The 24,718-nt window shown below is 32.8% G+C and overlaps 1 protein-coding gene across 2 annotated transcripts in view; it reads left to right on the top strand.

Moving 5' to 3' along the window:
- The first annotated feature begins 2,492 nt into the window (after positions 1–2,492).
- The window catches only part of LOC132552769 (ATP-binding cassette sub-family C member 4-like), a 117,074-nt gene continuing 94,848 nt past the window's right edge, over positions 2,493–24,718 (top strand). For both annotated transcript variants that reach the window (XM_060216957.1, XM_060216958.1), the window contains exons 1-5: positions 2,493–2,566; positions 3,413–3,523; positions 17,770–17,887; positions 19,562–19,777; positions 21,727–21,816. In XM_060216957.1, coding sequence (XP_060072940.1) covers positions 2,493–2,566; positions 3,413–3,523; positions 17,770–17,887; positions 19,562–19,777; positions 21,727–21,816 — 609 coding nt within the window. The remainder of the gene's footprint in view (positions 2,567–3,412; positions 3,524–17,769; positions 17,888–19,561; positions 19,778–21,726; positions 21,817–24,718) is intronic.

Genomic DNA, 24,718 nt, shown 5'->3' with positions numbered 1-24,718 from the left:
TAAATCTCGCTAAAACTCGAATAAAAAATCGTAACTAAGGAAACAAGACGTGGGGACGAAGAAGGGGATGTATATGAATGGATTTAAACTCTGGTTCAGCCTTATTTTAATAGAACAATGTATTGTAGGAATTGTGAGTCAAACGCAGGCACGGTTGCATCTGAATATTGTTTACATGATGTAATTAATTCATTAATTAATTGTAATTAATTTATGTTTAATTGATTTCCATTCATGATGATTATACGTGTATGTATATTTATTTTGGGAAACTAGTATATGGATTGTTTTCCATCGCTAACCAATTCGCTCTGACTAGCGATAACGTCCATTTTTTAATGATTAAAAACTTGTTGCGAGAAAAATGGCTTGGAATGGAGTTTGCTGATAAAATGAATTATAAAAACAATTTTTTAGATAAAGAATTTAGACGGACATTCTCGTTGTGATACGGAGTGGAAATGGTACTCCGTAATTTAGAGATAGGAGTCTTAGTAAGTGTGACTTACTCTTTCATATGGATTAAAATTTCAAGGATATTTTAGTGTAAAACTTATATATAATAATATTCTGTAGTTTAACCTTACATACCAAATACGATAGCTATTTCAGTGGTATTAAAAATTCTAAAAAAAACCCAGATAATTCAGAAACAAATAAATAAAAAACATAAACAAAAACAGTGACCTTATACACGTTACCTACAGTATATATACCATTTCTGACGTGGATCACAACAACACAAGTTAGTTTGTGTTTATTACATACAGTAGTATTCATCCTCATGTCCTCTCTCTCTCTCTCTCTCTCTCTCTCTCTCTCTCTCTCTCTCTCTCTCTCTCTCTCTCTCTCTCTCTCTCTCTCTCTCTCTCTCTCTCTCTCTCTCTCTCTCTCTCTCTCTCTCTCTCTCTCTCTCTCTCTCTCTCTCTCTCTCTCTCTCTCTCTCTCTCTCTCTCTCTCTCTCTCTCTCTCTCTCTCTCTCTCTCTCTCTCTCTCTCTCTCTCTCTCTCTCTCTCTCTCTCTCTCTCTCTCTCTCTCCCTCCCCCCCTCTCTCTCTCTCGTTCGTGAGACCAATTTGATATGTTTGTTTAAAGTGACAATAGATCTATCATATTATTAGATTATTTCAATTTGGTACCATTTCTAATCCATATTTTCATTTTAAAAAAATATTCCACTGTTTTTTCAGTATGTAAACCTAAACGATATATGTGGTCCTCTCTACATTCTCTCACATTCTCTAATGTTTTTTCCAGTATGTAAACCTAAACCTTTAACAATCAACAACCATTTAAACCACAAACAATTTCAAATGAAACCACCAACGATTTCCCCTCCAACAGTGTGCATCTGTTTATTCACCACAGCTATGAGAAATAGTACAAACAGAAAACAATGATATGCCTTCAACGTCATTTCATGGCAGATTGTTTTTCAACATTTGTGACAACACCATGCTTAACATTCCCATGTACATAGATTTATGGTGATTGTTACGAATTCTCAACAAATTTATATATTTATGTATGAAGGGACACACGCCGATGGAGAATAAGGTCACACAAGTTTGTTTCTGGTCATACATATCTCGTTAAAATAATATATTAATGGACATACGCCCTCGATATTTCAGACGTTAAAACCACAGAGCGAAAGCCATTGTAACCCCTGATTGTAACTTTCTGCATAGAGCAAAGGTTAGTAAATTATAGGTTTTCTGTCCCCGCGGCTCCTCCCGTTGTCGGATATCGTTTCATCGACGAAAACCAATGTTCTGACGATGTGCGATGCGATAGTGTTAGTAATCCCTGAAGTTTCGAAGATGATGGACATGCAGTTTTCGAGATTATTTACAAGTTCTCGCATTCTTATATTTTCCTTGATATATATTTATATATGTATACATACGGGTGTCATAAATCAGAGACGTATATAACACATACGTCTCTGCATAAATTAACCAGGAGACTTTAATTAACATTAAGGAACATCAGGCCTTTTTCCTCCTCTACTTTTCAAGTTCTTTTTCGCATTTTTAAAAACAAGTTTTGTATCATTTTTTATCGATTCTGAATTAAAAGTCAAAATTACGAAAAGTCGGTCCAGCCATTTTTTGTTAGAAGTCTGTGTTGCACCACAATATAAATAGCAAAGTGGATTTCTCCTTGCAGGAAACGAAACCGCTTTCTTTTAATATCTGGGAATGACCTGATGTCTGATACAGCGTATGCTATACGTCTCCCTGACTAGATTAGGTCGATATATCATTCTAACGTGTGTTATTTTTAAACCTATTGCATAACGACTTGAAACGTTTTCTTATCGAACGCACCACTATGTGGGAAAATCCAGAATTCCGGAATATTACATCCGCTTTCCATTTCGTTTTATTACTCTGTTAGGATTGTGATACTTTAGTTGCTCAGTCAGCGAACGGCGGGGGATGAGAAGAGAACTACATTAATGCGAGGAATTTGCATGGCACTTCGAATATGGACGAAACAATACGACACCACAATCCTAATCCATTGCTCACGGCAAATCCAATATCTAAGATTTTCTTTTGGTAAGATTTAGTATATCCTTAAATTTCAAGATACATTGCAGTTACGAAACTCGTGCAAAAGTTATCTGAAGACAGAATTTCTTATTTTACATACAAAAATGAGTTGATATTTAACTTGTCAGCGCTCGTGTACTGCAGGTTTTTGTTTCGATTTCCTTATCCGAACTATTGGTATACTAAACTTTCCACAAAGTTAATTGTTTTTAGGATAATTTTCAAGTGGAAAGGCTCGGTGAAAAGGTAAACACCACACCGAAAAATATTTGATGTCCTGTGGTAAATGCAATCTACATTATGTATGGAAAATTACAGGTTTGTAGAATGAGTTCATGTAACAGCATTTAATAAGGTAATATGTTTAAGAAGGGTTTGGCAAAGAATAGCAATGTTTTTTTCTTTGTTAGCATGGATCATGAATGTCATACCCTTAAACCTTGACTAACCAGACCAGGGCTTGAGAAATCAATTCATTTTTTAGTTCCCATACCGCAAAATGATCAATTTATCCACCCATGATGCATGATAATATGGGATATAGGCACTTTCAGCCATTTTTAAGTAAAGCTATAGTGATATACAAACCATATTAAAGAATCCATTCATATCTATCACTGTTCAGAGAAATAATTGAACAAGTACTTTTTCATTTTCTTACTATCGACTCCAATCCTGACTTTTAGCCAGATTTTCTGTGTTGCGTCCTGTTTTAATTGTAGGATGAAATGTAGGGTATTTATTTGCTGTAGTCATTAGAAATAAACTGTGAGCCTATGAGAGTGAAACATTTGACTGATTGCCTCAGGATTGGTTTCAAATAATGAATGCTAATATATTTCAATATTGCAGGTGGCTTAACCCGACTTTCACTACAGGATACAAAAGAAGATTAGAAGTAGAAGATCTGTTTAATGTAGTAAAACAAGACTCGTCTGAAGAACTTGGAAACAAATTAGAGAGGTAAGTCACAGTAGGAATCGTTCAGCAAAGTCTACAGCAGAATTTTTTTTATTATCATTTTTGATGGAGTTTCCTCATGTTTTGAAATGTATATAACATTATATTGTACTTTTTTAAGCAAAATTAAGATATCAAGACAGATATTCTTGATAAGGATCTTCATGCCAATGTGTTTTGAAAAATAACACATTTTTAAGGTAAAGGAAACCTGCTGTTTTAAGGTCTAAACTTTAAAGACCTGTTTCTTGACCATAGATTTATATCAATTTCCAAAAAGAAAAGAAAAAACTCTTTCAATTTTAAGCAAACTCCATTTATAAACTTATACAGTATATTACAAGCTGCAGTAAAATTCAGTTATGCTAAAATATATTTATCCAACAGTAAGCCTATATATGCCTATTCATAAACTCACCAATAAGATATTTCTGCCCAGTAATAATCTATCAAAGCTTTCACATTTGACTGTAATTATAAAAGCTAGTGTTTTATAATCGGATAAATTTTGTAACAGATCATCGGTTGGAATCGGAAAGACAAACCTATCTGATAACTGATAAAATAATTTGTTAATAATCTAAAATTGATTTTACTGAAGCCTGTACTAGCTTCTAACAGTACAATTACATAAACACACAAAGGCAGAGAAGGTTTACACACTATTTTAAGCTTTATTAAAGTTGTAGCAAGATCTTTTGTTGTCATTAGCCTTTTGGTAATCATGACATTTTCTCATATTTGATAATTTCTCTATCAAATGGTATGGAGCACAGGAGCAGGAAATGCAAGTATACCATTCAAGAGCACCCGATTTTATTCTCATTTCCTTTGATGAATTAGTTGTGTGATTCGACCAATCATTTCTGTTTGAAGTTTAGAAAATAGTCATTTCTAAATTTGACTTGATAGGAGGCTCATTTTTTTTTTTTTTCAAAAATCCAAAATACTTCCACCCTTCGGATTTAGTTTTACCCCCGGGATGTGGATATAACTCAGGGATAGGCCCCTGCACATCTCCGATGTCACCATTACTGTCTGCCATTTTTAAATAAGCAAGATGGTGTTGTGAACATGTGCTTTTTAGTGTGGGTGCATTCGATAACCACTCCAACTGTCCAAGGGTGCGTTCGGAAGAGAATATGCCGATGATCGATTATATGAAAAATATTCGATGATCGGCATCGGAGGACATGAAACCGTCGTTAATCGATCCTCACCGATCATCAGTACAACATTAATAAAAGCCCACCACTGACTTTGAGTTAGAAGTATGTGTTTGCTCCCAGAACTTATATTTTAGGATAAAAATTGTACTTTCACTGAGTGACACTAATTACTAATAAGACATGATTCACATACTTAAAGCTTATGAAATAGACTCACATGAACACTTCACTCTTATGATTTCTACTAGGTATGACCACAAGGCACATGTAACCGAGTTTCTGAATTAATAGTGCACGTGATATACGGTGACTAAGAGAACAGAACCAGTTAAATGTTCCTTTATACATATTGATACCATAGCAATGTAAAATGCATCTACCCCCCCACCCCCCGCCCCCAGGTATTGTAAAATTATATAGCTAATAGAAATTTTTAATACATCTATGTCTTGTTTTCATTAATTTCCAAAGGGATAATACAAAGTAATGGTGAAAATTTTTCACCGTTAAAATTGGTCATTGAATTTGGTGAAGAATCCCATATCCACAGTAGTGTTATCTGGAACCCCATAGTTTTTGTTTTTGATATAGATGATCGACAATAGAAGATGCCATTTTTTTATAACATTCCTGATCCCATGGTCCTTATAATTCAAATTGCATCACCAAATTGATATGATTTGAAATACTTAGGATAATAAATTGTTCTACAAATTAAAATGATCCATTTATATGATTGTTCAAATGTAAAATAAAATTTTAATGACATTGTCATAATCAATTATCAGGTGATTGAAAACTTGATACACAATGAATCATTGTGGCTCTATCTGTTTGGTTTTAATTGATTCCATTAAATCAAATTTGATAAAAAGTTTATTGTTGTAACAGTAATTGTGACTGAGAACATAATGAGAATGTTTAAAATTGTCAAGAAATGAGATGGCTTTTTAAAAATATTACATGCATCTGTGTTAGAAATCACTACTGTCCTATATACATCTATTTTCATGAATATTTGTAAACAATTCTGATAATGTGATAAAATATATTTCTTTATTTTTCATTTTTCCATCTTTGATATGGATCCTGACTTTTTGCTTATCACTTAAATAGCTGTGTTGAATTAATTTCATTTGAGAGTTATCCTCTTTATCAAACTTTATAGATTTAAGTGGATTAATCTAGTGTATCATACTACCAGTAAAAAGTGATACATCCGATATCCATAGACCTCTATCCTGTAAGCCACAGTATCAAACAGATATATATATATATACATATAAAGATTGATGCAGCTTGTAGTACTATAAATACCATAGTTAACCTGGATTAAACCCAAGGGGCCAACACATGTCAACTTACTTCAAGTCTATCAGTGAACAGGACTATGAAACAGCATTACTTTACAATTTTACTGAATAGGATAAGATATTACTGTAAGATAAATACAGCAGTTTTGCTATTTCAAATGTAGAAAATTGATGATCAGGAAAGAATTAAGTCACAGTTTAAAAGGCAAAGTCTAACACAAGTCCTGTTGATAAGCAGTGATGTGATAATTTAAATTTGTCTATTTTACCTTATCCTTTTAATGAATAATTCTAGGATATATTTCATCTGTCACTCCATTCCACATTATATATATACCAAGTATGTCATTGTCACTCAAATCCACATGTCTGTCAGACATAAACATTCAGTGTATGATTTCAGTACAAATAAGTTAGGGCAGAATGGTATTTGAACATTTTTATTTCAGAAGATATTTCTATACAGACACAGCTATATAGTGGATGGATCTTGACTTGCATAAAAATTTGGTAAAAAAAAGGATTAAAAACATTGACTGTAAATGGCTGTTTAATGTCAGTATCGGAAGTAATCCAGATACACAAAACTTATTTATTGGCCTTGCCAATGTATATTTGTGTGTAGTCCCTTAGACTGCATACTAATTTGAAATGCACTTTGTTCTTGAATGACAAAATCTTTTACCTAAAACAAATAAATTAAAGATAAGATTTTTTTTTTTTTGTATACCTTTCACTAAAATTATCTTCTTGAAATAATCATCCAGCTTAACAAAGGACATCATATTTCTACAATATTTACTGTGTGTGGATCTGGCATTGATAAGCCTGTCCACTGGTAGATATTAAACAAAGGTCATTATTTAATTCAGTGATTTTGCTAGGATTTGAAACCAGGACCTCTGTCTTATCAACCAACCAATCAAACTAAAGAGAAGATATGTTTAAACAAGTGGTAAGCTAGTGTTTAACAGGGTTACATACTTTCACTTTTGGAAAGAACTTGTCCTCAAGTTTTCAGGGGTTATGGCAATGCCTATGAATGTATTGTTTCAGAATCTCAGCATGGGCACCAATGTAACAGAAGTTATTATTGTACGCCACCAGAGGTAGTCGTATATTGGCGTCGACTTCTCTGTCTATCCATTTGTAAGTCCGTCCATATGTCCATTTCTTGTGAACGCAACTCTTTCTAAAACAATCATCAGATTTTCACGAAACTTGCTCAATGTCACAACTACAATGGGTAGATGTGCATGAAGGGGCGACTTTTTGGTTCGTTGATTTTTGTAAGATTTATGCCATTTTCAACTTTGTATCTGTAGCGTGCTCATAGTGGAGCCTTGTGAACACAACTCCTGAAATAATCATCAGATTTTCACGAAACTTGCTCAGTGTCACCAATACAATGGTTTGATGTACTTGATTTTACGGTTCATTGATTTTTGTAAGATTTATGATACAGACATGTTAAAAGCGATAATTAAAAGGACGACTCTTGATCAGGCAGTTGGTCAGGTATGAAATCGGCAGAATGAGAAAAAAAAAGTAGCATACCAGAATGAGATTATACTACATTTTTTACCAGTACCTAGCTTTCCACCTAGTGTTTGTGACTCAAACAGACTGTGTAGAACCTTACTATTACAATCATATTCAGGATGATTTGAAAATTGCAATGAAATGACGTTTTTGTTGATTTAACTAATCAAACCTTTTAATATGAATCACAAACATAATATCTTCTAGATTTTCGCAGTATACTCATAGCAAATACAAGCAGGCATGGCACAAGAATACATTAGCCTATTGCACCCTGGGATTGATAGGTTATCAGTTAATAAGTCAAATTCTATAATGACAGCCATTCTTGTTTACAACCTGAATACAAGAAGAAATGTTATGGAACTATTAAGAATTTTATCATTATGTTAGGACCTTCATTAATATTTAACAGTACAGACACTTGTGGAGAGATTTTTGAGTAAATCTTACATAAAATCAGGCCCCATATCTGTGTGTAGACAATCTTTGAAGGCTCCAAACCAAAGTCCAATATTTGTTGTTTTATCTATTTTGAATGATCATAATAATTTTAGAAATACATCAATAAAATAAAGGATTATTTGTGCTAAATTCATTCGCAAACTTAATTAAGTGTTTCTCTGATGATCTTGATAAAATGCCTTCTGTTACTTAAAAAAATAATCAATATAATGGTTTTTATATCGTAAAAAAGATGGATCCTATAGAAAAAATTGAAAAAAGGCTGTGATGTGTATAAATTGGGGCGGCCTTTAACGTTGAAAATATGGTATGTATTTCTATGCCTCCACCTGGATTTGAACTCGAACCTCTGGTTTATAGTCTTTTACTCAACTGCTCAAGCTTAAGGGAAAATATCTACAGTGGAGAAATATTTTCTGCTAGTATTTACAAAGGTTTAGATATATGTATGGTTTCAACATGCACAAATATATATATATATATCTAGTATTTACCAAGGTTTCCATATATATCGGGTTTCCACACACACACACATATATATAGTATTTTCCAGGGTTTCCAGTTACATACCAGTGCTCCCTCTGACTTTGAGCTATAGGTTATGTGTTGGTTGTCTGGGTTTACTGGCGAGGGAAAATGTGGTAATTGCTTTTGACCACTTTGAAGGAGGATATACTGGCAATGTATAAACAGTGATAGCTTATTGTGGGAAAAATGTGACAATTGGTGTTTTTTATTTCTTTAAAAGAGGAGATACTAGTAATGTATATACAATGAGGGTTTATTGCAGGATAGATATGGTAATCTGTGTTTTTGACCTCTTTGAAGGAGTATGATAGTAATGTATATACAGTGAGGGTTTATTGCAGGATAGATATGGTAATCTGTGTTTTTGACCACTTTGAAGGAGTATGATAGTAATGTATATACAGTGAGGGTTTATTGCAGGATAGATATGGTAATCTGTGTTTTTGACCTCTTTGAAGGAGTATGATAGTAATGTATATACAGTGAGGGTTTATTGCAGGATAGATATGGTAATCTGTGTTTTTGACCACTTTGAAGGAGTATGATAGTAATGTATATACAGTGAGGGTTTATTGCAGGATAGATATGGTAATCTGTGTTTTTGACCTCTTTGAAGGAGTATGATAGTAATGTATATACAGTGAGGGCTTATTGCAGGATAGATATGGTAATCTGTGTTTTTGACCTCTTTGAAGGAGTATGATAGTAATGTATATACAATGAGGGTTTATTGCAGGGTAGATATGGTAATCTGTGTTTTTGACCTCTTTGAAGGAGTATGATAGTAATGTATAAACACTGAGGGCTTATTGCAGGATAGATATGGTAATCTGTGTTTTTGACCTCTTTGAAGGAGTATGATAGTAATGTATATACAGTGATAGTATGATTGTGTCTTGTATCTTGTACTAATTAGTCATATGTTCTGCATTTGATACCATAACACTTAATTTGGCAGTTATTATGCTTGATATTAAACATGCCCAAATTTACTACAAGAAAATGCTGACAAATCATGTAGTGTTGTCCTGTATCATACTGTTGTTTTCCATTTCTTGTCAAAAGTTGTGTTAGATCATATAGCTGGATTTATACATATAGAGATAATACAGTAGGTGTCCAGATCTTTACTAAACGGTTATAACAATCTTGAATATGCAAAGAATTTTGATTCCATCTTAGAGTTCCTTTCAACTTTTTTATTTTTTGTTTTGAATATTCCGTACTGATACTGATAAAAGATTTTATAAAGCTTACAATACAATGAATATATACTGGTACATACTGACTGTGTATCATATTGATAATTAACACATTTGATATGCTTAGGTAACAAACATGATCTGTCATAAATTGTCATTTCACACAGTATTATCTGTAAATGTTGGAATTTTACACTCCTGGTATATCAGTCTTTCCAAGGGTACGTAGATTTTTACATGTTAAGGCAAAAAAAAAAAACCAAACAAACAAAAAGAAGATAGATACTGATCATAGTGTCTATCACAAAATCTAAAAATAGGATTGATGTTAAAAGTGTCATTTTATTGCTTTGTAACATAATGCATTTGGTAGAACAATCGTTGTTGATGGTACAATGTACATACAAATAAGGTGACTCATTTCACAAAACAGTGAGACTCAACAGAATTTCTCATGGTTAAGAAGTCTTTTTGAATGAAGACAATTTAAACCTCAATAGGTTTGTAAACAACTAAATATGATGACAAATATCAACTGGTTGGTAGTGTAAAATGAAGCCATCATTACTACATCTTCTTACGATTAAGATGATGTAGGATAATTTCCGATTAAAATAGCGATGTGTAAATGATGTGTAAAGAGGACATTTATGTATGTAATGTTTATACATGTAAGTCTTTATCTTTAAAATGTTTGAAAAAAAAAGTGATCATTCTTTAACAAAATATTAAAGAATAACAACAGACAAACATTCTATTAAGTGTTTTTTTTGTTAAATTTGGAACTTGTTGTTTCAACTTTACCTTCTTACTGCATTGAGATACACTTTCGTAATGAGGATGTAGACGTTGGAAGGACTGTACCTTACAGCAGTGGGGTTGGAGGAGGTTAAAGATGTATCAGAGTTCTGCCTCTATTTATCTATAAACGGAGCTGGATCTAGTTCAGCTATAGAACAAATACTGCATCTTCACAGATGTTGATTGGCACACAGTTAATTTTATCGTGTGTTTGCGATATATTTTTACATTTGATGATTCCAGTGTACATGTATAGGCCTCTTTATAACTTTATATGTCCTGTTGTGTGCACATATGTACGATTCTGTATCTAGCACACAGTCGTGTGATAGGATGGCATATTTTTGCAGTTCTGTAAAAGTGGTTAATTGATATTACAGATTGAAAATTAAACAGAAAACTCACATAGATTTTAGTGTTGACCAGTGATCATAAAGGTAATTTCTAATTTGACAGTTTTCAAAATGACACTGCTTTAATTAGTCTCTAGTGTGGCATGTGGGGTTTCCAGCACAACAAAAATTATCTGTATATCTGTATATACGTAACAGGTCTGTACTGGCTATGAATTTCCAGGGTAACAAACACAACACTTAAAATATACATTGAGTACCGATTTATAATTATTCTTTATAAAATGAAACATTCATTTATAATATGAGTCAAAATTTGTCATCATGAAATATATGTTATGTTCCTTCCTTTTGAATATATCGCTGAATCTTGTTTGCCGAATGAAACATCAATAAAGTCGATTGAAAGCTCCCAATTTCTATTTGAACTCTCAGTTGGTATGGAAACCATGCCATTTTTTGGTGTCCATAGTGAAGAGGAGGTATTTTCACAAATGAAAATCAATGTTTTGTTCAATGCTATGAGACAAAGTACATGGATTAAGATTAAAAAGATCGATGAAATGCGTTAAAAATGTACATCGATTTACCATTTTGAAAAATTAGCCTAAAAATATACTAGATATAATGTTAACTTGTGTGTAATTTCTGGCTTGTAGTTGAATATATGGTTTGTCCTGATAAAAGCAAATGTAGTGAAAAATTTCTGAACATGTTTTAAAAAATTCAATCATTTAGTGAATGTGTAGGTCATGTCATAATGTTAAATCTCAGACATTGAAACAACAGCAATTTCACTCTTATTACTCAGTATGTTCGTATAGATGTTTTCCAACATCACGTTAGAGGTGTGTATCACAGACCAGTGCCCGACTGTTTTAATGTTCGTCTGCACTGCCACGATACAAAAGATGACGTATGTACTGGAGTACCGGTAATGCAAGTCCAATGCTACGTCCCAGACATTAGATGAATGTGTAGGCCAGCCATTGAAAATGCTGTTTGAAATGAAAGAATTCATTGGGAACAAATCCAATATTACAAGTCTTTGAATATTTGATATATTTTACTGCTAAGTGACAGTTGAAAGTCAACCAACAACGAAATATTTAATTTTGGGACTGATCACAAAAAAAAAACCGGAGGCCATCTTGGAGTTTGAAAATGAAAGTTTGTTATCATGTATTTCCTAAGAAGTACTGAATGGATCTTTCTCCTCAGTTTGTATGTAGATCCCTTAGGTCTCAGTTGTGCCCATTTGGTTTTAGGACTTCTCAGATAAAACAGGCGACCTTGATTTTGACAAGGAAAGTTTGTTATTGCTATTTCATAAGAAGAACTGGATGGATCTGTCTCTCATATGTAACGTCCACTTGGTCTTTAGCTGTATCTGTAAGATTTTGAGACTGATCAGAAAATGATTGAAAGGTGACCATCTTGGATTTGGTATGTTCATGGCTTTATTAGGAAATATACATAACTGTACTCATATATTTTAAGAAAATCATTAAATCCTATCACACACTTAATGTTATGTGATTTTTTAATTCATGGTCATCATGATAGACCAGCTTCTGTGCTGAACTGGACATCATGCACATAGCTATGTGACAGCAAAAGTTTGTCCTGTATTCCTATTTTAAGCACAATTTGTTTAACAAACTTGTAAAATCCCAAAAATTATTATTGTAAATGCAAGGGGCCAATAATTTTTTCCCATTTTGATTTCTTATTATCCCATGGCTACTGGTGCAACTGTGAAATCATTTACTTGCTAACTTTGAGACAGGATATGGAAACGATTCTACATTCTTTAAATTCATCCTTTTATCAATGGGGCAAAAACAAAAAAAATTACAAAAGTTTGATATTGAAGCCTTAATATATTATTTTAATTAAGAGCAATTCTAACTAGATAAAAATAAAGTCACTGTTATGGAGAGGGAGGAGTGTCATGGTAGAATGTTTCCATTGTATACGGTATGCTTGTAGAAGACAGAGGTCATAGAAATAGGTTCATACCCACAACTATACTGAGTACACCTTCGGCTGGCTGTTATTTCACCACTACAGGAAACCAGGCGGACACTGACTCAAAGCCTTATCTATGAATGTAACCTAGAATAGGCATAACGCAACCCTACTTTCTGAGCATACCCACTATCAGATTTGTCAACAGAATAAAGGGTAATTTCATCATCTCCTGTGTCGGTCACTCACCTCAGAACATATATTTCAACATCAGGGGGTAACAGATTGGCTCTGTTGAGTGGATTTACATATACCTGTCTTGATAAACATGTTGATGGGGTCCATAGGATGATGGGGACAATTCAAGTATCAGACATGTACCTACAGGTGTTAACAGTCACAAACTTTTTTTAGCTTTATCAGCAAATTACATCACATTAAGTTATCATTGGGCTTTATGTATACATCAGATACACATGTTGTGAGTTGAAATTTTTTCATTAATGACCGCTTATACATCATACAAATTCTGAACATTTCTGATAAAAGACATTGATATTTGATATACTTAAAAGCAGATTTGATTGAACTCCTTAATAGGCTTGAATATTTAATTTTCTCTGAATCCATAAGTAAATATCGGTTTAGATTTGAATTTTCCATTAAGTTTTAATTTCTCCTGATAAAATTGAATCTATCCATATAATATACAGAGATACACATCTGATAGCAATATAGGTGTTCTGGTATCAGTCTCAGTTTTCTAATACATAACATTAAAAATAGTCAGTTGATTAATTAATGATTATAATTAGATTCAAATTAGAATTTAATGGGTCATTCAGCCAATTAAGAAATTAATGAAGCTGATTAGTTAGTGGTATATATTTGACTTACTATTCTGTTTAATACTTAAGGTTTAAAACTTCTGTTAAACGACCCTAAATGTTAAAAGAAGTGTAAGTCTAAAGAGTACATTTTATCTTTGATGAATCTAATACAGTCAAACTTTCAATGTTTCCAAGTTTGAGGGACTAACAAAAAATCTTTGATTCTTTGAGACTTAGAATGATTCATGGTGGGTTATATCAATGTTTTCATGTTCATGGCTTTAGCTGACAACCCACTATTTCTACCTGAAAAATCACAACAAATACCAAAACACAAATTTAAATTTAAAAGATGTATTTCTATCTTATAGCAAACATTTTTGTTCATGAAAAAGTAAAAACATAACTTTACTGAATAGAATAAATGAGAAATAGACACATGCTTTTACATTCTTGCCTTCATGTCACACAGTATATGTATTTTATGGATTTATTTTAAATGTAGCAACACACAGTCTTCACATAACAGTAACTATTTTAAGACTGATACATAAAGTTATAGGTACTGATGAGTTTTTCTAAAAGCAAATTAAAATCACAATGTTTTCTGTCCGGAAACGACAGCACTGACAACACACATTCTTGGTTGTAGATATTACAAGAGTGTTTGCCGATATTCCGACAACGGCTAGTCTGAATCAATAGGAAAACACATGATTGGAAAATAAATTCTGTGTTTCTCATGCTTTTTTGCTTAACACTGAAAAAATGGCACTTTGGGAATGAGTTTAATCATTGTTCAAGTGATAGGATTTCCTCTGATTGTTTTCACAATTCTATAAATTAGACCTGACTTTATGCCATTACTGCAATGGCAGCAGTGAACATCATACAACGTCCCATTATCTTTGATAAGATATCATGGCTTGTAAGTAAGCAATAAAACTTTAATCTGTGTCAAGTCATACAGATGCTTTTCTACAATACTGTATACAAAGAGGCTTCTTAAGGTTTTCCTACAGTACTGTATACAAAGATTGTCCTTATACAGAGGTTTTCTACAATACTGTATACAAAGATTGTCCTTATACAGAGGTTTTCTACAATACTGTATATGAAAGATACTGTGGTTTTTCTACAATACTGTATATGAGAGGTTTTCTGTGGTTTTCTACAATACTGTATATGAAGATTGTTATACTGTGGTTTTTCTACAATACTGTATATGAAGAGTTACTGTGGTTTTCTACAATACTGTATATGAAGAGGGTCCTTATACTGTGGTTTTCTATACTGTGGTTTTTTCTACAATACTGTATACAAAGATTGTCCTTATACAGAGGTTTTCTACAATACTGTATACAAAGATTGTCCTTATACAGAGGTTTTCTACAATACTGTATACAAAGATTGTCCTTATACAGTGGTTTTCTACAATACTGTATATGAAGAAGGTTCTTATACTGTGGTTTTTCTACAATACTGTATATGAAGAGGGTCCTTATACTGTGGTTTTCTACAATACTGTATATGAAGAGGGTCCTTATACAGAGGTTTTCTACAATACTGTATACAAAGATTGTCCTTATACAGAGGTTTTCTACAATACTGTATACAAAGATTGTCCTTATACAGTGGTTTTCTACAATACTGTATATGAAGAAGGTTCTTATACTGTGGTTTTTCTACAATACTGTATATGAAGAGGGTCCTTATACTGTGGTTTTCTACAATACTGTATATGAAGAAGGTTCTTATACTGTGGTTTTTCTACAATACTGTATATGAAGAGGGTCCTTATACTGTGGTTTTCTACAATACTGTATATGAAGAGGGTCCTTATACTGTGGTTTTCTACAATACTGTATATGAAGAGGGTCCTTATACAGAGGTTTTCTACAATACTGTATACAAAGATTGTCCTTATACAGAGGTTTTCTACAATACTGTATACAAAGATTGTCCTTATACAGAGGTTTTCTACAATACTGTATACAAAGATTGTCCTTATACAGTGGTTTTCTACAATACTGTATATGAAGAGGGCCCTTATACAGAGGTTTTCTACAATACTGTATACAAAGATTGTCCTTATACAGAGGTTTTCTACAATACTGTATACAAAGATTGTCCTTATACAGTGGTTTTCTACAATACTGTATACAAAGATTGTCCTTATACAGTGGTTTTCTACAATACTGTATATGAAGAAGGTTCTTATACTGTGGTTTTTCTACAATACTGTATACAAAGATTGTCCTTATACAGAGGTTTTCTACAATACTGTATACAAAGATTGTCCTTATACAGTGGTTTTCTACAATACTGTATACAAAGATTGTCCTTATACAGTGGTTTTCTACAATACTGTATATGAAGAAGGTTCTTATACTGTGGTTTTTCTACAATACTGTATATGAAGAGGGTCCTTATACAGTGGTTTTCTACAATACTGTATATGAAGAGGGCCCTTATACAGAGGTTTTCTACAATACTGTATACAAAGATTGTCCTTATACAGAGGTTTTCTACAATACTGTATACAAAGATTGTCCTTATACAGTGGTTTTCTACAATACTGTATATGAAGAAGGTTCTTATACTGTGGTTTTTCTACAATACTGTATATGAAGAGGGTCCTTATACTGTGGTTTTCTACAATACTGTATATGAAGAGGGTCCTTATACAGAGGTTTTCTACAATACTGTATACAAAGATTGTCCTTATACAGAGGTTTTCTACAATACTGTATACAAAGATTGTCCTTATACAGTGGTTTTCTACAATACTGTATATGAAGAAGGTTCTTATACTGTGGTTTTTCTACAATACTGTATATGAAGAGGGTCCTTATACTGTGGTTTTCTACAATACTGTATATGAAGAAGGTTCTTATACTGTGGTTTTTCTACAATACTGTATATGAAGAGGGTCCTTATACTGTGGTTTTCTACAATACTGTATATGAAGAGGGTCCTTATACTGTGGTTTTCTACAATACTGTATATGAAGAGGGTCCTTATACAGAGGTTTTCTACAATACTGTATACAAAGATTGTCCTTATACAGAGGTTTTCTACAATACTGTATATGAAGAAGGTTCTTATACTGTGGTTTTTCTACAATACTGTATATGAAGAGGGTCCTTATACTGTGGTTTTCTACAATACTGTATATGAAGAGGGCCCTTATACAGAGGTTTTCTACAATACTGTATACAAAGATTGTCCTTATACAGAGGTTTTCTACAATGCTGTATATGAAGAAGGTTCTTATACTGTGGTTTTTCTACAATACTGTATATGAAGACAGAGGGTTTTCTACAATACTGTATATGAAGAGGGCCCTTATACAGAGGTTTTCTACAATACTGTATACAAAGATTGTCCTTATACAGAGGTTTTCTACAATACTGTATATGAAGAGGGCCCTTATACTGTGGTTTTCTACAATACTGTATATGAAGAGGGTCCTTATACTGTGGTTTTCTACAATACTGTATACAAAGATTGTCCTTATACAGTGGTTTTCTACAATACTGTATATGAAGAGGGTCCTTATACAGAGGTTTTCTACAATACTGTATATGAAGAGGGTCCTTATACTGTGGTTTTCTACAATACTGTATATGAAGAGGGTCCTTATACTGTGGTTTTCTACAATACTGTATATGAAGAGGGTCCTTATACTGTGGTTTTCTACAATACTGTATACAAAGATTGTCCTTATACTGTGGTTTTTCTACAATACTGTATATGAAGAGGGTCCTTATACAGTGGTTTTCTACAATACTGTATACAAAGATTGTCCTTATACAGAGGTTTTCTACAATACTGTATATGAAGAGGGTCCTTATACTGTGGTTTTCTACAATACTGTATACAAAGATTGTCCTTATACAGAGGTTTTCCGACAATAATATATATGAAGAGGGTTCTTATACAGAGGTTTAATACAATATAAAGGAATGATAAGGATAGTTCTTGTACTACCTATTGATGAATACAGATAATATTTCACAAACAGGAAAATGCTAAAGACATATATGATTATCACATGAATTTGATGCTTCAGAGAATGGGAGAAGGAACTAAAGAAGCAAGAGACTGGAGGGAAGCCGAGTCTGCTGAGGGCGCTTATTCGTATGTTTGGTTTCCAGTATATGCTCTTGGGAATCATTGTATTTATAGAGGTCAGTATATTTCTATTTTTTTGTTTCAAGATATTTTATTGTCAATATATATACATTACAATAATTGAATTTACAAAAGAAAGTACAGTATATATGTATTAACAAAAGGAATTGGACAACAGGCCTATAGCCTATATAAGAGGTCAGTATATGCCTTTTCCTATTTATCACTAGCAGGACTTCCTGTTCACTGTTAATTTTGATAAGATCTAAGTGAAATATAACTTTTTTCTTGTATTTAGAAGGTGAAATTTGTGAACATTATCAAGTAGACATGTCTTCTCAATTCAAAAGGTCAAGAGATTGATTAATTATCTTTGGATGAGGAGTTGAGTGTTAGAGGTTGTGGGGTGGGTAGTGATAGGAAATTGGTTAAAAAAAATCAAAGAAGAAAATATAAACATGTCAACATTCAATTCAAATTCAATAAAACTAGAGCAAAATAATGAAAAAAAGAGAGAGATTTAAACGGAGACTCCTGAAAAAGTAGAAAAAGTACAAAGAGAATAAGACTAAGTGTTTCAGTAGAGTAAGCATCTTCTGCTTCATCAACAATACCCACCACATAAGTCTTGGTCAATCCAAGAAATTAATATCGCATTCCCAAATGAGAACAAGGTACACAACAACAGAACCAACAGGCAAACTAACAGGAATCAAATGTGTCCAGCTTCATATCTCACCAAGAAATAGAATATTTATCAATGAGATCACTATGGCAATTGTTAAACTTCATCAACCTGCATCTTTTGAAACCCTGTGTTACCAATTTGTCCGTCAGTTGATGACTTCTTGCACAAAAATTGTCATTATTGGAACAGGCCCTTGAACATCGAATCAACCTCAACATGTAAACACCATATTTGGGGGATCCAGGAATGTTGCTATTCAGAAATAGAAAATTCACAATAGAGAAATTGAAATCATGCTTATCATATAGCTTTGTGGAAAGCTGTTCATGTTGATTTCATTGAAGGAAAAATCTTGATAAGTGGCTGATGTAGAAGAGTCTGTTGAGTCCTTCATTTCCAATGCTGTTTGGTATATATGATGGATGTAGCCAATACATCGATCAATAAATTTCTTAATATTTAAAGACAAAATGTCATCAATATATCCGACAGTATAAACCAATAATAGATTAATGATTAAAATTAGATATAAATATTCCAATGTCGTTAATCCATTACATAATTGACAGACTGCATGTTCAATATTCATAGAAAATAAATGCATTCTTCATTGCTGTCATAGGGTTTTTTGTAACATAAACTGAAATACCTCCCATACCTAAAATTCCATAAGAATAAATGTTATTATTAATTGGTGTCTTATTAATGTAATAAGAATTTTTTTTTGCGACTGATTGTCAATATGTCTTATATGTACCAATTAACTTTTATGATATGGTTTGTCCTTATATGTACCAATGAACTTTTATGATATGGTTTGTCCTAAATCTTGTATTTATGATTACTTCAGAATCATGTTAGACTCTTTCACTGGTGTGTGAACTTATACCTGTCTTTACAATCACATGCATATGTGCATGTGCCCTTGAGGACTTTGTCAAAGTCGAATGTGATTGAATGTACAGTGTATTGATTAGATTTACTTTTGTATCTGATTTGTATAAATTCAACAATCTTCAGTGTCAAGGTATCTGTTCTGTAGGAAGGAACAAAGGTAGTCCAACCATTACTGCTCGGCCAGCTGATACGTTACTTTACACCTGAATCAACAGTCAGTGAAAGAGATGCCTACCTTTATGCCATGGGGGTCAGTCTGTGTGCCATTGTGCTGGCCGTATCTCATCATCCCTACTTTTTCGGGGTACAGAGGATTGGAATGCAGATGAGAGTTGCCTGTTGTTCTCTGTTGTATAGGAAGGTAGGTGAAAAGAAGTTTACTTTCTACTACTGCTTATGAGCTGAAGATGTATATGAAATATAACTTCTCTTTTTGTAATCTGATTTCTAAACGTAGATTATCATTCTGTGCATTATTTGTGTCTTCTTTTGAAAAGTCTAATTTGGAAGTAGTTGAAAATATCATACTAGAATATTCATCACAATTAACAGTGTTTTTTTTTTTCTTTAGACTTTATTGAAATTTTAGAAATATACAGATTTATTAAAACCTTTGTAAACTGACACTGGTACAAGATCATATCAACCTTTCTAATCTGACAACTTGTACTTCAAATAATTGATCAGGTTCATTTGCCTTATTTGACATCATCATATTCATAAACATGTTTGACCCCCACTCCATGGAACAGAAATGTTTATCATATTTACCGGTCTACCTTGTTACTCTCTGGTCTTATCTGACACCCCAATGGACAAAATATGTTGATTATGAAAAAATGATTTACCTGTCTAATCTGACACCTGTGGGACAAAATATGTTGATCATATTGTAATGTCTAATCAGATATCGCCAGGGATAAACCATTGTTGATTGTGTTTACCTGTCTGACATCCCATGAGACAAATTGTGTTTATCATATTTGTCTAATCTGAAACCCCATGAGACAAAATATGTCAATTATACTTACCTGTCTAATCTGACACCCCATGAGACAAAATATGTCAATTATACTTACCTGTCTAATCTGACACCCCATGAGACAAAATATGTCAATTATATTTACCTGTCTAATCTGACACCCCATGAGACAAAATTTTATTCATACTTACCTGTCTAATCTGACACCCCATGAGACAAAATATGTCAATTATATTTACCTGTCTAATCTGACACCCCATGAGACAAAATTTTATTCATACTTACCTGTCTAATCTGACACCCCATGAGACAAAATATGTCAATTATATTTACCTGTCTAATCTGACACCCCATGAGACAAAATGTTATTCATACTTACCTGTCTAATCTGACACCCCATGAGACAAAAAATATGTTACTTATATTTACCTGTCTAATCTGACACCCCATGAGACAAAATTTTATTCATACTTACCTGTCTAATCTGAAACCCCAGGAGACAAAATATGTCAATTATATTTACCTTTCTAATCTGACACCCCATGAGACAAAATATGTCAATTATATTTACCTTTCTAATCTGACACCCCATGAGACAAAATATGTCAATTATACTTACCTGTCTAATCTGACACCCCATGAGACAAAATATGTCAATTATACTTACCTGTCTAATCTGACACCCCATGAGACAAAATATGTCAATTATATTTACCTGTCTAATCTGACACCCCATGAGACAAAATTTTATTCATACTTACCTGTCTAATCTGACACCCCATGAGACAAAATATGTCAATTATATTTACCTGTCTAATCTGACACCCCATGAGACAAAATTTTATTCATACTTACCTGTCTAATCTGACACCCCATGAGACAAAATATGTCAATTATATTTACCTGTCTAATCTGACACCCCATGAGACAAAAAATATGTTACTTATATTTACCTGTCTAATCTGACACCCCATGAGACAAAATTTTATTCATACTTACCTGTCTAATCTGAAACCCCAGGAGACAAAATATGTCAATTATATTTACCTTTCTAATCTGACACCCCATGAGACAAAATGTTATTCATACTTACCTGTCTAACTGACAACCCATGAGACAAAATGTGTTAATTATATTTACCTTTCTAATCTGACACCAGAAGGGACTAACTTTGTTGATCATATTTACCTGTTTAAATCAACACCCCACTGGACACAATATGTTGATTATATTTATTTGTCTAATCTGAAACCCAGTGTGATTCAACATTGTTGTTCTAGTGAATGTGGCAAACCGAGACAATTAGATATATAACTTCATTTTTTCAGTCACTGCGATTAAGTAACACAGCCTTGGGTCAAACCACAACTGGTCAGATTGTCAATCTAATGTCAAATGATGTGAACAGGTTTGATACAGTAAGTATACAAAAGTCTTATATCTGTCTACTGAATAAGTTGTATTTATCCTAATCAAAATTTTACCTCATTTCAAATTAATTAACTTTAAGCATATATCCTAATTTGTGGAGAGTTTCTCAGATGTCCAGATCAAATGGGGTAAAAAAATAAGTATTATTTTCATATGATCAAGTGAGTTACAATTTCCATATCATTCCTGAAGTTTTCTTAGCTGTGATGTCATGAGGTAATCTGTGTGGTTACTGTTTAAGATCATTACAATTACACAAGTTCTTGATTATAAATCTAAATTCAATGAATTAACAAAAACAAGATCAAACTGCTGTTAACAAATATTATTTTGTTTTAATTTTCTGGAACAAATTTCACTAAATTCACAGAAATTAATTTCACATGTTGGAGCAGGGAAAGAAAGCGTGGATTTTCATAGTTGAACTCTGTTGATTAAAGCTACCTGACTACAGTATATCTTGAATATTGATGTACATTACATACAGCTATAGAACGTTTTGTTAACATTTTGTTTATATTATGTCAGGGCAGTTTTTTTTCTTTGAGTGTTTTGATTATGGAAAGTTCATGTGTGGTCTTAAGGATCACTGCTGGGTTTGAATTTAGTGACTGGGTCAGCACTGTGTTTGATGCCATGCAAGTTTTAAATGACTGTGATTGTCCTTCACATTGCTAAATTAAGAGATGCATGTGACATATAATTGATTTGTAGGTTAATTATAGACTGATGATTTCATCGAAGTGTTGTACTGTATTTGCTGGTAACGAAGTGTCATAAGTTGTTGAACAGGCTGACTGACCCTCACATGCCTGATGGCAGGCTAATCTGAAATGAAGGCTGTGCACATGAAATATTACAATGGTTGTTCAGGCTTTGCAAAAGTAAAGTGCCACAATTTCATATTACTAAAATCAAGAAAAATCAGAAGCTATGTAAGAATGTTGGTTTACAGTGTCTTCTCTTAGTATTGTTTGGTCATAAAGACAATTCATCTTAAGTTTGATGTAACTTTGTGTGCGTAGTAAACTTCATGTTCATTTCTCTGTAGATGCATCATTTTTTTATCGATTAAATATGGCCGGTTAAACGGAAGTTAAAAATATGTATATGATTGTAATGGCCAGATAAAATACTTTCAGAAAAGTTAATTAGTACTTGTTTCAACTGATACATCACTGAGGACAAACAAGATCAAGGTTACTGCTTAAATATGAGAAAATTAAATTCTGAAAAGTAGAATTTTTTTTGGTTTTGAGGTAACTTAAAGATGCTAATATCCATCAAAACTGTTTATGTAAAAGTTTATTTGCTAGTCACATTAAGAAAGCTTTGATTAACTTGGAAAATCACAATCATACATTTGCTCTTTAAATAAAGATTTCACTGTTAGTTTCTCCTAGGTTTTTAAACGACAGTTGATCTTGGATAATTTAGTCATATAGTTTTTCTCTTCCATATCAAGGCAAGTCTTCTTAAAGTGAAAAACATTAACATTTGGTCACCAAAAAGAAATTATCCAGTAAATCTATTTATATACCAATTTTACCTAGATATTGTCATGGCAACAGTGTCAAGATTGGTTGAATCTTTTTAGAGGATCTTGATCCAAATTGGCAAAATCATTTCAATTTTTCAAACACTATTCTTTTTGAGTGTTATTAACTTCATAATCCTTCATTCCTGTGTTATACCAACAAGGATGTGGATGATTATTTCTCTCATATCATGCTGCCTTGCATATGTGTATCCCACCCTCCATGTCAACCCTTGTGTTACACAAGGAAGTCTTACAATATAATAAAATCATGGATATATTTGTTAAGGTGGAGAGAACAGTAAATCTTACTTTAATTTTAATGGCCATATAGTCCAAACTTATAGAGAGGTTTACCTTTGATTAAACCTGACCTTGTCCTGACCTTCAGGCAGTTTTATTCCTCCACTTCCTATTGGTCGGTCCGTGTCAGGTGATCGCAGTCCTGATCATTCTTTGGCTACTCATGGGACCCTCTTCGCTTGGAGGAATCAGCCTCCTCGTCCTGCTCATTCCTGCACAAAGCTTAATGGGCAAATTGTTTACTAAGTTGAGGTAAAAATTTAGAAATGATTTCTTTGTTTTTCAAAATTTTAGGGACTAACACAAAATTAACCAACAATTGATCAATCATAGAAACATATTATAGAAATGTTTTTGAAGAATAGACTACTATCAGTGCAAGGATGTCTATTATTACAATCTGATCAGAACACAGATAATCAGATATGAAGAATAAAAGAAAGTGTATACGTGATTATAACTCTACTTTAGCTATAGAATTGGGTTGTAAAATCATTAAGGCTTAAAAACAAAATCATATATTACCACATGGTTATTGGGAAAATATATTTCATTATTAACTTGCTTGGAAAGTTTTCAACAAGACTCTGCTTGACTTTGACTCTATTACAAGATTTTAAGAAACACTGAGTGACAAAACATTAATTCTATGTAATATTAGATTAGATGTAAAATCCAAGTCAGCATGTAAAGATCCAAGTAAATCTAGATGTTATTTAGGTGCAGAGTATCAATCACAGCAGCTTCGGAGTAGCGTTTTGATGTCTATTATCAACCGTCTACCGGTTTCGCCTCTCCTGGCTTCATCAGGACGACAATGTTTTAGGCCTAAAGTACTATGATTCCAGTACCCTATTCTATAAATACTCTACACTCACATTGTGACGTATTATCGCATACGCGATAAATCACATACTTATTGCCAATTAAATTCAAATTACTGTATCTATAGAATGCAAATTTTAAGGCGGTTTTAAAGTTTATGATGTACCAATCTCACATTCTCATAGCATAACGTCTATATACTTCTTACTGCCATTCGTCAAGGC

The sequence above is a fragment of the Ylistrum balloti genome, unplaced genomic scaffold, assembly GCF_031769215.1.
Source record: "Ylistrum balloti isolate Yb309-2 unplaced genomic scaffold, AGI_CSIRO_Ybal_v1 Utg370278, whole genome shotgun sequence".
Lineage (NCBI taxonomy): Eukaryota > Metazoa > Mollusca > Bivalvia > Pectinida > Pectinidae > Ylistrum > Ylistrum balloti.
The sequence above is the reverse complement of the archived record's forward strand: the minus strand, read 5'-3'. Positions and strand labels throughout refer to the sequence as shown.